This window comes from Nomascus leucogenys, chromosome 5 (assembly GCF_006542625.1).
Source record: "Nomascus leucogenys isolate Asia chromosome 5, Asia_NLE_v1, whole genome shotgun sequence".
NCBI lineage: Eukaryota > Metazoa > Chordata > Mammalia > Primates > Hylobatidae > Nomascus > Nomascus leucogenys.
This window is the reverse complement of record NC_044385.1, coordinates 105,287,091-105,304,905: the sequence shown is the minus strand read 5'-3', so window position 1 is coordinate 105,304,905 and position 17,815 is coordinate 105,287,091. Positions and strand designations below refer to the sequence as shown.

Here is a 17,815-nt window from a genome sequence, read left to right as displayed (position 1 = left end):
AGAGATTCTGGTATGTTTTATCTTTGTTCTCATTAGTTTCAAAGAACTTCTTGATTTCTGCCTTATTTTCATTACTTATCCAAGAGTCATTCAGGAGCAGGTTGTTCAGTTTCCATTTAGTTATGTGGTTTCTAGTGAGTTTCTTAATCTTGAGTTCTGATTGTGCTGTGGTCTGAGAGACTGTGTGTTATGATTCAGTTCTTATGCATTTGCTGAGGAGTGTTTTACTTCTGATGTGATCAGTTTTAGAGTACATGATGTGTGGTTATGAGAACAATGTATATTCTGTTGTTTTGGGGTGAAGAGTTTTGTACATATCTATCAGGTCCACCTGATCCACAGCTGAGTTCAAGTCCTGAATATCTTTGTGAATTTTCTATTTCTTCTAATATTGTCAGTGGGGTGTTAAAGTTTCTCATTATTATTGCATGGGAGTCTAAGTCTCTTTGTAGGTCTCTAAGAACTTGCTTTATGAGTCTGGGTGCTCCTGTATTGGGTGCATATATATTTAGGATAGTTAGTTCTTCTTGTTGAATTGACCTCTTTACCATTATGTAATGCTCTTCTTTGTCTTTTTTGATCTTTGTTGATTTAAAGTCTATTTTGTCAGAAGCTAGGATTGCAACTCCTGCTTTTTTGTTTTCCATTTGTTGGTAAATTTTCCTCCATCCCTTTGAGTCTATGTGTGTCTTCACATATGAGATGAGTCTCCTGAAGACAGCATACCTTGGGTCTTGGTTCTTTATCCAGCTTGCTACTCTGTGTCTTTTAATTGGGGCATTTAGCCCATTTACATTTAAGGTTAGTGTGTGGATTTCATCTTGCCATCATGATGCTAACTATAAGGTTATTTTGTAAACTTGTTTATGTTGTTGCTTTATAGTGTTACTGGCCTGTGTACCTCAGTGTATTTTTATAGTGGCTGGTAACAGTTTTTCCTATCCATATTTAGTGCTTCCTACAGGAGCCCTTGTAAAGTAGGTGTGGTGGTAACAAATTCTTTCAGCATATGCTTGTCTGAAAAGGATCTTATTTCTCTTTCATTTATGGAGCTTAGTTTGGCTGGATATGAAATTCTGGGTTGGGGTTTCTTTTCTTTAAGAATGTTGAATATTGGCCTCCAATGTCTTCTGATTTGTAGAATTTCCACTGAGAAGTTGGCTGTTAGTCTGATGGGCTTCCCTTTGTAGGTGACCTGGCCTTTCTCTCTGGCTGATCTTAATGTTTTCTCTCATTTTGACCTTGGAGAATTTAAAGATTATGTGTCCTGGGGATGATCTTCTCATTGAGTATCTTACTGGGGTTCTCTGCATTTTCTGAATTTGAATAGCGATCGATCTAGCTAGGTTGGGAGATTTCTCCTGGACAATACCCTGAAATATGTTTCCCAAATTGGTTCCATTCTCTTCATCTTTCAGGTACTCTAATCAGTTGTAGATTCAGTCTCCTTACATAGTCCCATATTTCACTGAGGTTTTGTTCATTCCTTTACATTCTTTTTTCTCTATTCTTGTCTGCCTGTCTTATTTCAGAAAGACAGTCTTCCAGCTCTGAAATTCTTTCCTCCACTTGGTGTCTTCTGGTATTAATACCTGTTATTGCATTGTGTAGTTCTTGTAATGTGTTTTTCAGCTCTATCAGGTTGGTTATGTTCTGTATACTATTTTGGCTGTCAGTTCCTGCATTGTTTTATCATTATTTTTAGCTTCCTTGCATTGGGTTACAACGTGCTCCGTTAGCTCAGTGAAGTTTGTTTTTATCCACATTCTGAAGTCTATTTCTGTCATTTCAGCCATCTCAACCTCAGCCCAGTTCTGAACCCTTGCTGGAGAGGTGTTGCTGTTATTTAGAAGAGGGCATTCTGGCTTTTTGAGCTTTTAGCGGTTTTGCACTGATTCTTTCTCATATTTGTGTGCTTATCTACCTTCAGTCTTTGAGGCTGCTGACCTTTGAATGGGATTTTTGGGTTTTTTATGTTTTTTTTTTTTTTCTTTTAACAGTCTGGACACTTTTCCATAGGGCTGCTGTGGTTTACTGGGGGATCCACTCCAGACCCTAGTTGACTCTGACTTTCCAGTACTTGGAGGTATTACCAGTGAATTACCTGGAGGTATTACCAGTGAAGGCTGTGATTCAGCAAAGACGGCAGCCTGCCCCTTCCTCTAGGAGCTCCATCCCAGCGGGGCACAAACCTGTTGCCAGCCTGAACACACCTGTAGGAGGTGGCTGGAGGACTTGGCTGAGGTCCCACTCAATGCAGAAGAATGGATCAGGTCCCACTTAAAGAAGCAGTTTGGCCACATTTTGCTAGAGCAGCTGTGCTGTGCTGGGGGATCCCTTCCACACCCATTCTGTTTGGACTCTCCAAAGCCTGCAGGCTAAAATGGCTGAGTCATCCAAATAGCAAAGATGGTGGCCTGCTCCTCCCCCAAGGAGCTCTGTCCTGTCTCAGGTAAGTGCTACACTGTTGCCAGTGGCTGGCTCGAATTCCAAGCTAGTCAGTCTTATCTTGTGAGGTACCATGGGAGTGGGACCCACAGACCAACACTGCTCAGCCCCCTGGATTCAGCCCCGTTCCTAGGGGTATGTACGGACCTCCTGCCTTGCCTGAGTTGCAGTCACCTTTGTCTAGAATCTCATATCCCAAGTATGTAAAGCTCTTGGATCTCTGTGCGTGCCTGAGTAGCTGTTTTGTTGAGACTCGATGCAGGTCTGTGTCAGACCCATGGCCCTGGTGAAATGGGTTCATGAAGGGATCTCCTGGTCTGAGGGTTGCAAAGATTCATGGGAAAAGCACGGGTTCCTGAGGTTGCACACTCACTCACTGTTTCCCTGGGCCAGGGATTGGGGTTCTCTTGATTTCATGTCACTCCTGGGTGGGCCATCACTCTGTCTTGCTTTTCTCCATTCCGCATGGGTCGAGCCATTTCCCTGATCAGTCCCAATGCAAGTACTTGGATGTTTCAGTTAATGGTGCTGTATTTATTCACCCCTTTCACTCCCTTCTGTGAGAGTCACACATTGTAGCTGCTTCTGGTCAGCCATCTTGCCTCACTCCTGACATATTTTCTTTAACTCTTCTCTAAAAACCCAACATTATGTATTTGGGAGCTGGACTACCATAAAAGGGAGTGCTGATTTCACCCAGCCATTCTGATTTGTTGTTTTTCCAAGCAGATATTTGAAAATGGCACCTGCTTTCCCAGCCAGTAAGGTGGCCAAAAAAAGAAAAAAGGCAAGGTAAGGGAAAAGGAAGGGGGAAGGGGGAAGTGGAGGGGAAGGGAAGGAAAAAAAGAAAATGGCACCTGCTTCCCTTGGCAAAGTTCTGTTGGTGGTCAATGTGGACAGCATGGAATGACCTTTGAGATAGCTGTTGAAATCATGGCTGCTGACATTTTCACTAAGCCATTCTCTAGAAGCGACTGGGAAGTACTGGGCTGCCAACTGGAATGCAATTGGAGAATAAAGAGAATAAAGCGGCAACAGTCAAGCAGATATAAACCCATTACTTAAACTACTTACACACTGCCACAGTAGTGAGTTGATTGAAAATCAAACCATGCGTGAGGAGTCTGGTCAGTAACCCCTGTGGGACGGTAAGACTTGCAACTCTTTTTTTTTTTTCATGTTGCTGGCTTGTGAAGGCCTAAACAGCTCTCCTGTAAATTCTACAGAACAGAGGTTACTGTAAGCACCTTTAAAAATAAGGTGCAAGATTTTGCACATCATTGTGAGCCACTGGCTTAGCCACTGAGGATCTTACTTACTTCAGTCTTATTAAGAGCAATCCAAATTGTTTATCACTACACAGTACAGAGAACTCAAACTGTGTATCTGGGTCCCACTTCACCTCCAGATATACTGGCATTCAAGCAGGAAAAATTTGGGAACAAGAAGGAAGGGTGTGGTGGTTAATTTTATGTGTCAACTTGACTGAGGTAAGGGATGCCCAGACAGCTGATTAAACATTATTCCAGGTGTGTCTGTGAGGGTGTTTCCGGAAAAGATTAACATTTCAATCAGTAGACTGAGTAAAGATCTGGCTTCACCTATGTCGGTGTGCATCTTCCAATCCATTGAGAGCCAAAATAGCACAAAAATATGGAAGAGGAGTGAATTATCTCTTTTCTTGAGCTGGGACAATTCATGTTCGCCTGCCCTTATACACCGGAGCTCCTGGTTGTTGGGCCTTTGGACTCCGGACTCACACCATTTCTTCACCCCACTCCCACCTTCCAGCTGGGACTGGGAGTTACACCATAGGCTCTCCAGGTTCTCAGCCCTTCTGACTCAGTGAATTACACCTCCAGCTTTCCTGGTTCTCCAGTTTGCAGACTGCAAATGGGAGGACTTCTCAGCCACCATAATCACATAAGCCAATTCCAATAATAAACACCTAGACAGATGGATCTATTGACCATACATACGTACATACATACACAGATCCTATTGGTTCTGTTTCTCTGGAGAACACTAATACAGAGGGATTTCAAATGTCTGTAGGTTTAGTTAGAGAACAGTGATTGCCATATCCTGGGACACGCTGGTCCTAAAACAAAGGGAATTCATTTTAAGCCCAGCATCAATTATTTATTTATTTTTTTTATTTTTTGAGAGGAAGTCTCACTCTGTCACCCAGGCTGCAGTGCAGTGGTGTGATTTCGGCTCACTGCAACCTCTGCCTCCCAGGTTCAAGTAGTTCTCCTGCCTCAGCCTCCCAAGTGGCTAAGATTACAGGCGCCCACTACCACACCCAGCTAATTTTTGTATTTTTAGTAGAGACGAGGTTTCACCATGTTGGCCAGGCTGGTCTCGAACTCCTGACCTCATGTGATCCACCTGCCTCGGCCTCCCAAAGTGCTGGGATTACAGGCGTGAGCTACCATGCCCAGCCTAAACCCAGCATCATTTTAGTCTTCTCTCAGCCTAGCCAGGCTGGACTTTTTTGTCAACTCTGACCTTTTCCCTCCAAATGACCTCGTTTCAGAGAACTTCTCACCAAATGGAGTTGTAAGGAGTTCATAAAGTAGGGCATTTACCTGCTGCATATATCAGATCCTGGAACAGTTCAGCTCCCAAAGGCCTTGAAACCACAAGTCATTCTTCATCTAGAGACTAAAGGACCAAGAAAATAAACCTTGGTTTCTCAGTAAATAAACTACGTTTGCAATCAAGAAACACTACTCTCCCCTGAGAGTGGTCTCCTATAATTACAAAGCAAGAGATACACTTTTTCAGACATCATACCTGGGATCCTCTCACCTTCATAACCAGAAGTTATGCTGACATCATAGAGCACAGGATCATCCTAGTAGAAACATCTACGCAGAAAACATCTGTAAGAGCGTGTAATAAATTGTTAATAGTAGTTACTTCTAAAGAGGGAGATGAAGCTGGGAGATATGTGAAAAAGATGTTCGCAATTATTCTACATACTTCTTGCACAGTGTATTTGGAGAAAAGGAAGTCTGTACCATTGTGGACATCTGCAGTGGTAAAGTGAGTGGCTCACAATGATGTGGAAAATCTTGATCTTTTAAAGGTGTTTAGTATGTGCTAGGCTCATTGGAGGCTATGACTCTACACCTCACACAGATCCTGCCCTCAAGCAGAAGTGGTGAGGCGTGAATGCAAAGTACTGAGATACACAGTAGAAAGCGGTTTAATAAAGAGCCTCAGAAGAAGTGTTACGAGAATTGGAAAGATAATTGCTTCCTTCTGAGGAGAATCAAGGAAGGCAGAGAACATCATGCAAAAGATGGAAAAATACGAGAACGTATGAAATGCTTAAACACACTGTACACTTCTACTTATTCTTTAAGATCTAGTTCCAAAGTCACCTCTGTAGTGATGAGTGCCCTTTTTCTCCTGGAGTTCAATTGCTCTGACCCATGATTTTTGTTCCTACCTCAATACTAGCCAATTTTCCTGTTTATAAATCTTCCTCTATTAGATACTAAGTTAAAGGCCAGAAGGTATTTTATATATGCCAGTACATACACACAGCCTCACACTGGCATCCAACCTATCCAACCATTCATTAAATGTGTTGAGCTTTGTGCTTAGGTGTTGTGTGGGGGGGCAGTGACATGCAAAATTGAGTAAGATATAATATCTACCATTGAGGATAGTAACCTAAAAATTAATACTCCCAGCACTGTCTCATAAGTACCTTGACAGAAATCACACATAGGGCTATGGAAACCAAGATGATCAAAATTAAAGAGGATGAGAGGAAAAGGTTTCCTAAAAAAGATGGCAATTAAGTTTTTTGGGTTTTTTTGTTTTTGTTTTTTCAAAGAAGGTGGGAAGAGCAATAGGGTAAAAGATGGATTTTATGTGGTAGTAACAGCATCATCCCTTCAAGAACTATTAATAGGCATTCCAAAATATTTCGATGATCCAAAGGATGATCAGGGTAGAGTCTGGGGAATTTGATTCCCATCTAAGTATTTCCCTTTTGACATAACAGCCATTTTTTAAAAAGAAACCCAAGGTTGACCTATGATTATAAGAGAAAGCTGGTGAAGTAACATCCTAGAATCAGAAAGAACATGCCCACCAACTTATTTCCTGATCACTTCTAACAAGGATTTCAGTGCAGCGGCTCTTTGAGCAAAATAAATGTGTCACTAGTTATAAAGCAGTATCATCTAAATCAATTCAGATTAAAAATCTGAGGGACCCTTCTGCCTGGAGAGATCTGTGCAAAATTCCACTTTTCCTACCAGCTGGAATGCTTTACTGCTTGGTAAACAGGCAACTGCCTTCCCCTCTTTACCTAATTGCGTCCCTTAAGATCAAATGTCATCTAGGTAACTTTTGCTTTAATTCCACTTGCAGGAGAGAAGACATAAGGAGCAAATACAAAGTTAATTAGGGAGTAGTAAAGTGGTGCTTTGCAAGCATGAAGAGATAGAAAACCCCTTAAGATTCCATGAACTGGAAGTATTGCTTTGGTTTGCTATAACCTCCGCTGTTAAAGGAGTAATACCCCATATATTCTCTATTTAGGTGTTGATTTAAAAAAAAAAAGTTTCTATTAAAACAAAGAGAATATTTTTAAAAGCAAGTAACTCAATCTCTCAAAACAAAAATAATGAAATATAAGCTCAAAACATTAAAAAAGTAAAAGCAGCAAATATTCTGAGCTTAAACTTTAAAAACATATTTTTAAAAGTATGAAATGAGTTTTCTGTTTTTCTTAATTACTTGCTGGAAATTTTCGCATGTTAGGTATTATGTCCCAAATAAGAATTCACACCCATAAGCAGGTCTGACCTAGGTGACCAATGATACTTTACAAAGTAGAAATGAACATAAATTATTTTCAAAAAGCTGATATTTTGTGTTTATTAAAATTAAACCACAATCTGTCTCCTGACATACAAATAACTGAGAAGTTAAAAGATGTTGCAACTCCAACCTAATTTCACAAGTGTTGTTTTCATCTCCAATCTTGAAAGGTTTGTCACATAAACAGTTTAGTGAGGCCAAAGTCGTGATAATATGCGAATCTTAAACTGATTTTGAAAAGGATGCATCACAGGTTCACACTTCCACATCTATACAACTTTATTAACAAGTAAAATACATGCCAGCATGTTTTATATATGGGCAAGGACATTCCTATGATAATGAATGGCACATTATCATCTAACAATTGACCTTTATCAAATATATGTTTTCATATGACTATTTGAAGAATTAAATAATAAACAACTAATAAATGCTAAAATAACATTTAACAGCAGTTAAAAATATAAAAGCCATTCAGTTTAGTATTTACCATAAGCTGGAATCATTCAAATACAACTATTAAAAAAAATACTATTCCTCTTCTACAGGCCAAATGGTTCATTAGAAAACACTGTGGCAATAATAACTGGCTCCTGCCCTTACCCCAGTTCCATCCCTCAAAGGGTAGTGGAGCTAAGGTAGTTGCTTCTTGGTACAGTCTACAATTATACACAGGATGATTATATAACTTATCCTCCAAATTAGAACACTTTTGAGCGTACAATGAGGCACTATTAAGCTGAGAAAACAGGAATAACCCGGACTGTTTTAAGCAAACTAAGGATATATATTACCTTAAGTATGGTATCACATTCACTATTGTTACTTTTTGCACTTCTTGAAATAGTACATACTAGATGAAAAAAATTATATTAAATGAAGGAACTCTGAATTTTTCTCCAATTGGATACTTTGAACTCCACTTTTCCTGTTAGGAGAGGTTTTACTGGAAATAATATTGTTTTAGCCGGTAAAAATCTGTGAACAACTTCAAAGGCATGTCTAAAATGAAATATATCTTATAGACTCAAAATAATAGGCTAAAGATTAGTATTTTTTCTATTAAGCAGAGATTTTCATTTTAAAGAAATGTAATGGGATTTGTATTTTAATCTAAGTTTCTAAAATCTATCCTGCATACACTATATAGAAAAGTGTATTTTTGCCTTAAAATTCAGTTTATTGCACAAATACATGAAAATGGATTATCCTAGCCATGACTAGCTTATTCATTTACAATAGAAATAATTTGAAATTTTTTTGTATTAGCTTCCAATCCCCAGATCACACTCAAAAATGTTTAGCTATCCTAACAAGAGTTTTTATTTTTCAATCTTTAAGGCAGAGTGCAAAGATGATCAAGTGTCCCCAAAACACAACAGCAGCTCTTCAAGCTCACAGGAAATGAAGTATGCAGGATTTCATATATCTGAAGGGAACATTAAGTTCCTGAAAATAACATTCTGATTCCCCTGCTTACATGATGAGATTTAAGGCTACCATTGAATTATGCCAATTATAGAGGATTAAGTAATATGTATACTTGAACCTTATAGATTTGGGGGAAAAAGTCAAAACAAAAAGTGAAGTTTTGATGCTGGATCAAAAGTAACATGTATCCATATTCAGAAAACAAGCACATATACCATAAAAGCTAAAATGAAATTTTAGTAAGTCGATGTTTGATAGCTAAGCTTCCTAGTAATTATTTAATTACCATGTAGCAAAGCTTAATTTCATTTAAAAATTACTGAAAGAATAAAGTACAGGTCTATAAGAAATTAATATGAAAGAGATCCAGCATGAGTTTGAATATGTTATTAGTACAGTTTAATTTTAATTAATTTCCAAATTAGGCAACTAAACTAAGTATTTTTTCTTTACCTCATGCTACTGTCTTACTTCAAGGGGTGTAACACAGGTACTTTAATACAACAATAAAAATTCTACACAGGAAAGTAAACTGAATGAGACAAAACAAAAAATAGGCTATATTAGCAAAACAAAACTATGTTTTATTTATCAAAGACAACGAAAAAATTAGAAAATACAGAAGAGGTTATAAAGCATAATAAATTTTATTTTTTGGAAATGGAAAAATGTCCCTGAATAGTTAGATGTACCTTTTAGTAGTAATGTCTAATAATAAATAAGAAATCAATTTTTTACGGTCCATATAGCTGTATTAAATAATTTTTAAGTTTAAAAGATAAAATACCATCATTTTAAATGTTGGTATTCAAAACCAAAGATATAACCGAAAGGAAAAACAGATGAGACATAAAATGATTTGCAAGATGGGAAATATAGTAGTTTATGGATGTAAATTAAATTCCAGTTATAATAGTGGCTACACACTCTCACTACACACACAGACCCCACAGTCCTATATGCCACAAACACATTTCCATAACTTGAAAATGAGTGTTTTGCATATCTCAGTTCAGTATATGTTTTTTACAAGTTAATCCTAAAGTCATAAAGCAAGAAGCTATTAATAGTACAAGATTTTATTTGCTAAGCTTTACAAATTAAACTCTAAAAAAATTATTACAATGATACTGAAAGATATTTTATTGGCTTTTTAAAAGACAAACACAAATGAGAATTATCTTATTTAGAAAATCAACTTTCAAAATTATCTTAAATGAAATAAATATAATATCTAATACAATCTCTTCCTGCAAGAATCTCTAAGACGGGCAATCCTAAAAACCCAGCTTCTCATCTGAAAATCCCTAAAACTAGTATGTCCCTTAAAAAAAATTATTTTTCTTACAAAGGACATTGGTATTCCCACATTTTCTTAAAATTTGTCCTAAAACAAATTCTATCTTTAACACTCAGGTTTCTAAATATATGTGTGTGTGTGTGTGTGTGTGTGTGTGTGTGTGTGTGTGTGTGTATATGTATACATATACACATATATATTTAGTTCACTTAATTTAAAATCAGTGAAAGCTATCTGGACACAATTTCTCAGAAAACACTGCAGAAAGTAAGTTATGCATGGTTATTTACAGGAAGAGTTTTCCTAAATAATAATGTAAATATGTTCAAAAATCTGACAAATCCTTCCTAATAATCAGCACTGCAGGTTTCAATACACCTTATATAACAAAAGACGTTTCATGTGTAGAATTGCCAGATGAGTCTGAGAGCCAGAAACTAAATCATTTGACATGGTTATTAATTTCATTTTTATGATACTAAATGTCAGGTCAGAAGTCAATGGCATTTACAAGCTGGAAGACTGTTTATCCACTCAACTCTTTCAATTATATCAAACACTGATTAACCAAATGTGACTGGACTTAACTGCTACAACTTTATGGTTTTTATCAAGTATATGCAAATATCTTAAATGGGCACATATGCATATGTGCAAAAAAAATGAAATATAGATACTTAAAAGAATGAACAGAAATGGCTTGTAAGCATAAACCACCCTGCCATTCAATTTCGAAGCTCCGTCTTTTCTTCACTAATTTGTCTTCTGTTATTAGTAGTCTTCTATTAAAGTTGTAGGTTTACAGATGATCTGGAAATTTCACATTGGTATAAGAAAGGAATGTCGGGTTGATGCAGTCTGGAGACAAAAAAGGAATTAGTCTTAAAATGTATTAAGTTGTCTTTACCTAAATCAGCACACATTTTATAGAAGAATTGTATTAAGTATATAATATTCTCTTGATAAAAGTCTACATATCAGAATACATTCTAAAGTGTAAGGCTTCTATAGCAGATTTTCATCTAGAAAATATTTGCATTGTATTTTAGACTCTTCAAAATGCATAGAAGACAATCACACAAATTAGTAAAACAGCAAAATTACTTTGCCTTTTAATCTTATTATTAATACTGACAAATTCTTAACGCCACTGTCTGCAAAGATATTTTGCTTGTTAAAATAAAAAAGCGACTTCTTTGGGAGTGGTTGGGGGAGACTTTAATAGAACACTTAAAATGATACTTTAACATGATCTAGAAATACAAGTGTATTCATAGTACTCTAGCAGAAATAAGTAAATTATATAAGCTTATGTATAACTTATATAAATGATAAAATGTAAGCAACCAAATCACAAAGCATACAATTTATTTACTTGAAAAAAGAATACTTATTTATTTTAAAAAAGAATACTTAGTTTTAAACTTGAAACACTTTGTTCCTTATAGTCCTACATTCAGAAGTTAAGTACTAGTAAACATTTTGGTTATAGAGTTCAAATGCTTTATAAGTTTACCTTATTTATAGGCATAAAGTATATGGTGCTTGCTTTAAAAAGTAGAATAGAGAGTATGAGGTTACTTTATGTGAAGATACTCCCGCTGAACAATAAAGAAATACTACTGCTATATCCACGGCCTCCAGAAATTCACTGGATAACTAGTAAGACAACTTCTACTCATTTCTTCATATTCCTACTTATTCAAGTTGTAGCCTTCATAGTTGATAAAAACCAGCACACATTAAGAAAACAATAACAGAACCATTTTCTTCACATGACTTTTATTCCTTGATCCGGACTGTTAAAAGGATTGCAAGACAAATTGTTTTTCAATCAGATTTTTTCTCCACCAGATGTCTATGTGAATTTCACATTGTTTTACACAAAAATGCCCATTCCTTTGGTCTAAGTACTATGTCATATTTTGTTTTCTCAAGCCTTCAAATTTTGTGCTGGTGGTTACTTCACATACATTCTATGGTTAATCTTTAAAGAGAAGTTTTAAAAGTCTGATTTAAAATTTCAGTTGACTTGCTATGTATTTTAAAAATTAAAATTTATGAAATTCAATTTTAAAAATCTAAAAGTTATCTAAAAAGGTCTATGACTTATTAAATTTCAATAAGCTGACTGTTAGCGGTATTAAAAAACATTAAATATGCTAACAGTAAAAATCATGAATACATATTAGGCATTTAATATGTATCTGGTAAATTTGAATACATAAAGTGAATAGGCAGAGTTCACAGATTAATATTTCTTACCTCTATAATAAGAAGAAATACCTTGTTCTATGAGCAGCTGCCATACTTTCAGACATGTTTCTGACTTTTAGATAATTAACAAATCCTCTGAAGAAAAGGAGCAGGCCTGAGAAGGTTGAAATAATATGGATATACTATGTTTTTATACAGAAAGGGGCAAGATAAATTTAAAGTAGACAATTATAAACAAGATCCTCTTGGCTTAAGGAATTTTATTTGCAGACTTCCATTCATTTCTGTAATATATTGTACACTATAAGGATAAACTCTGTCACAAGGAAATACAATTTTTCAATTTGTTAAGCCTAGATGTACCAAAATTAAAGCAAATCTAGCTATAAAAATCCAGAATTACATAAAAATATACATTTAAGTGATTTTCTTAAATAGTAAAGTTACCTGACGCACTTAAACTGATTCAACTCATAAAAACCCCATTGAACCCAGGGGTTCAATCTTTTCAATTAATACAACTACTGGGTGAACTAAGACATATTTATTTATATAAAGTAGATAAAAAGGAAATATATACATGAGGTTGCTAACAATTGTGGGGAAAAAAACAATAAGCCTGTATAGTAATATCAAGTGCCTGTCACCTGTGAAATCTGTATTTGAAGATATGTGCATTATGTACATATTTTTAATTATGAGTTCTTATTTTGAAGTAATAATAAAAAACTAACTTAGAATAAAAAATTAAGATGAGATAGAAAAGACAACTTGGAAGACAGTCACTCTAATGATTTAGATTATTTGGGATACATCTTATATCTACCTCAGTTTTCTCCTTTGTAAAGTAGTATTTTAAAATAACCACAGATATATTTAATAATTTAAAAAGCAATACCTGTGGAATTCTCTAAAGTTTCACATAAAAAATATTAGATAAGTATCAAACATTACCATTATTAGTATAAGCCTTTGAAATACTTAAGCATATGATTCTTAGGGAAACATTTATTAACTCCAGTAAATTTTTAACCAGGAAATTGGGGTGGGGGATCCAAAAACAAAAACAGAAGATATCTACTGTATGTGTATGACTTTCCTCACCAGGAAGAAAAGGAGTTCGTGAATTTAAAATATGAAGTCTCAAACTAAATTTGTACCCTAACTGCAAGACAGTAATCAAATCACTAAAAACAAGAAGCATGTGTGTAGTAAATTGGAGAGGAAAGACAGAAGAGAGATACAAATGATGACTTAAATGGTATAAATTAGAGCTAAACCCAATCGCATCTGCTTCCCATATCCTAACTCCCTCCGTTTGGGACTCCCTCTGAATTCCACCCTCATGCCCTTCCAGATGCTGTTCAAAGATAATAATACTGTTATCCAAATGTAAAAATATTATTGAAAAATGTAAACCAACTTATTTGTGGGATCCCTTCCTTTGTTAGAAAAGCTGCTGTTTTCTAACGCACATTTTACTTCTCAGGCATTTTCTAAAAGAAGCCACCCAGGTTCATATCTAAAAACCAATCACTCAGTGGCTCCTGTTTCTCAGCATTCTACAAAGTGCTCAACATTCTTTTCAGCATATGTGAGAGCAACATTTTTATCACTGATTACATTTTCACATTCCCCTAAATAAATAAACACTAGATTATGGCTCTGAAGTGGAACTGGCATTGTCTTCTGTATTCTACTCTGCCCCACACTAACCTCCCTAAGATTCCTCCAATCTCTCTATTATATATATATATATATACACACACAAATGTACTCATTTAATATGCTTAAATACTTAATAGACTTTATAAACCTTCTCACTTTTAGGTAAGAAACTCAATAAAGAATATGGCATTCAGGCAGTTAGAACACAACAATATAAAACCGGCTTCACCTCCAGATGCATCTCAACAAAGTCACAACACTAAAATAATTTCACTATAGCTATTAAAGAATTAAGTGACCTTATCTGACTAACAATAATTTGTTTCCCAAAAGATCCTAAAGATCCAACAGTATGACTAAATAAAAACTCAGAGAGAAGACTGCCACCTACTGAAATGCTGTTATTTTCTGGTACAATTCTGAGTGAAACATGGGCTTTTAATCTTAACTAGAAACAAAAGGTATTCCTTATGTCAGCAAATACATCTGAAATGTGGATTAAAGATATAATGTGATTTAATGATTAACCTAATTATCTCACATCGAAGGTAAAAAACAAAAGGGAACAAAAATTGAAAATCCATAAAATTCCATCAATATTAATAAAAAGACATGTCTTATAGGAAGACAACTCAACAGAAGTACTGTGGTCATTAGGCATAAAGCCTTTCCTTATGCCTGGCTGATTAATGATTAATTCAAGGCACATTTCAAAAGCATAAAGAATGTTTCCATGATCGAAAAATAAGAGAATAGATAGAACAACCAAACTATCCAACTCTCAAATTTCCTAAGATCATTAAAAGAAGTTATTTGTGTATGTTTTCTGAGATAAATGCTAAAGACAATTTTTTATCACGCTGTTACTTTAAAATTTTGTAGCATTCAATTATCATCCCACCACTGACTCTTTACACTGATAGCCTCTGGATTTTAAATCTAAGAAATCTGTAGTGCTATACAGAATAGTTTAAAAACGTGAGATGATGTGTTTGAATATGAGAATTTTAGAGAAGAAAAATAATTTCCACATAAATTGCAACATAGTTTATTTACATCTTACAGTTTTTGGAAATATCCAAGCTAAACTAAATGCATTAGGAATAAACTTACCAAGTACAAGAAATATCCACCAAAGCCAATACTGTCCATTGAAATATCCAGTAAAATAATCAGAAAACTATGGAGTGAACATAAATATATTAACCGAATTCATACACCTGAATTTGAAAATCATAAATTATCTTCAGTTTCAGAATGATTTACTTCAAATAATCTTTAGCACTTAAAAATAGCACAAAGGAAAAATAAAAACACTTCATGGCATACACATATATAAATTATTTGAGAAAAAATCATCTTATGCAATAGCAAAAAAAATTGAAGTATTTTTGGAAACAAAAACCAGTTTCAAACTCCCCGCAAGAAATATAAGTAAATGCTGTATGTCTGAATCACACATTTTCTTATTAAAAATTTCACGTCAGTCCTTTTTTCATAATCTCTCAAAACCACAACTACCATCCCAAACACACTATAGCAACCCGCTGCTTCAGATATTAACACCAAAAGCCACATTGGTTTAATCTTATCAGATGGGGGTGTTCTGCTGACCTCCAAAAGAAGAGCTTTTGACCTTCTGTACACCCCCTACTGTTAATCACTGCCAAATATACTAGGTGCATAAAGACCCCCATTAGAGTCTTTTTATTTTCAAACTAGATGCTCTAGCATTCGGTTCCCAACAGAGAGCTGAGAACAGCTAAATGAACCTTAAAGTGGCATTTCAACAGTTCCTATTAGTGGCCATGGTAGACAGTTTTATATTCTCCGTGGTGTGGGAATATGAACAGGCAGATGGAAGGCAGAGTTTGATGAAATTGGTTATCCTTTTCTTGATTAGACTCTAGACATCACACTTCATTAATTTTAAAAGGTTTTTTAAAAAATCAATCTAATTTTCTTCAGTTACTTCAGATAACTTTAGCACCTAAAACAATGCCTCAAATAATTACTTTTTAAAAGTGTTTAATATAACCTACTCTAAAACTGTTAAAAATTAGTGTGTGTTTACCCACCCTGTTTCCACTGGTCTGCAAACTGAATCTGATGTAACTAAAAATGATTTCATTAAATGCAGACTTGCTCTCAAATCTGATACTAATTAAAAGTATTTGTAACTTTATAGGTAAAAGATTTCAAATTATTTGTTGGTAATTTCCACATAAGCTTAAAAATACTAGGCTTGGGCAATAATAAAAAATGCTTACAAATTGTAAATAATGTTATCATTTAGTAAACATATCAAATAAAGATTATCTAAGTGTTTTTTATAGCCTTTTAAGTATTTTCTCAGGAAGTATTTCCAATTAATAAATAAACCATTTATAGTAATTTCAGTATTTATAGTAATTTCATATTTTAAATTTTATAGTATTTTTTTAAAATGTATAGTAATTTCAGAGACTTAAAATTTCGAAGTACTACTAAACACATAAATTCCACATATACCTACATCTTTAAAATATACGTACAATGAAGGAGGGACTTGAAATTGAAAAGATACAGCTTATACAGGACGGTACTATACTATTTTTTAGTCAAGTGATTAACAGTTTAGAAATACAACATTTTCATATAGGTCTTAAAGGCTGTAAGAACAAAAAAGAATAAAGAACCAAGGCAATACGTTTTTAAATTTCTGCGTGTTACCCAGTAACAGGTAACCTGAACATCAAGAACAGTCATTCTTCACCAAAAATATTTACCATAAAGCTAGTTCTTATTTACTCCCTAGTGAAAAATATAATTACCTTCACCCTGATGTCAAAGAGAAGGATTTGCTATGTAAAAAGGATAAAGAAATGCTTTTGGACTCATTACTGTGTTAGCAAAAATGTTTTAAAATACTAAAATCATAAGCCTAAGCCAACTGTTGTTTTTTTCATATAAGTAAACCAATCATGTTGATTGGCCAGTCACAGGCTAGAGAAATCAAATTTTGGAAAATAAATTAATGAACATTATGAACTCATCTGATTTTATTATATTAATGTAACATCACTCTTCCATTGTTTACATCCTGTCTACTTTCAAAATGTACTTTGTTAGTTTTTCATAAAACACATGTATTTTTAACCAAATAATAAGAAACCTTAGATAGAAGTAGTATCGGAAGCCTAGGCTAAAGATATTTACACAAAATCCGAGGTTCATGGCAGCTCAGACCCAAAATGGACAGCAGCAATATGATTTATAAATTACTTATTGTCTAATGAAAGGAAACACCAGGTTTTTAGGAGAAAACTTTTGTCTCAGCACTAAACTCTAAGAGGAATGTTTTACTTGGAGCATTATAGTAAAAGTCAAAGTACAGTGTAACAGGGGCAGTACAGAAGTAGGAAAATAGGCAATGAATTGAGACCAAGGTAGATGTCAATTCACATTAAAAACTGTGAGACTGGCCTGGCGCGGTAGCTCACGCCTGTAATCCTACCACTCTGGGAGGCCGAGGCAGGCAGATTGCCTGAGCTCAGGAGTTTGAGATCAGCCTCGGCAACGCGGTGAACCCCTGTCTCTGCAAAAATACAAAAAATCAGCCAGGCATGGCAGCATGTGCCCATGGTCCCAGCTACTTGGAGGATGAGGCAGGAGAATCACTTGAACCCAGGAGGCAGAGGCTGTAGTGAGCCAAGATGGCACCACTGCACTCCAGCCTGGGCAACAGAGTGAGTCTCCATCTCCACAAAAAAAAAACAACGGTGGGACCTTGAGCAAACTATTAGACTCTTTTTATTCTTAGTTTCATCACCAATAAAATGACTAGATCATCACCAGCATCAGAGATACAGTTAAAGTCTGAAAATTCGTTGTTTGTAACAAATTATGCCTGGCACACAC

At 35.2% G+C, this 17,815-nt stretch overlaps 1 protein-coding gene across 1 annotated transcript in view; it reads right to left on the bottom strand.

The window, feature by feature from the left end:
- Positions 1-7,331: 7,331 nt before the first annotated feature.
- The window catches only part of NDFIP2 (Nedd4 family interacting protein 2), an 80,348-nt gene continuing 69,864 nt past the window's right edge, over positions 7,332-17,815 (bottom strand). Inside the window, exons 6-8 of the mRNA XM_030813549.1 lie at positions 15,029-15,095; positions 12,296-12,401; positions 7,332-10,888 (exon numbers count right to left, since the gene is read on the bottom strand). Of these exons, the coding sequence (XP_030669409.1) occupies positions 12,298-12,401; positions 15,029-15,095 (171 nt within the window). The 3' untranslated portion in view covers positions 7,332-10,888; positions 12,296-12,297. The remainder of the gene's footprint in view (positions 10,889-12,295; positions 12,402-15,028; positions 15,096-17,815) is intronic.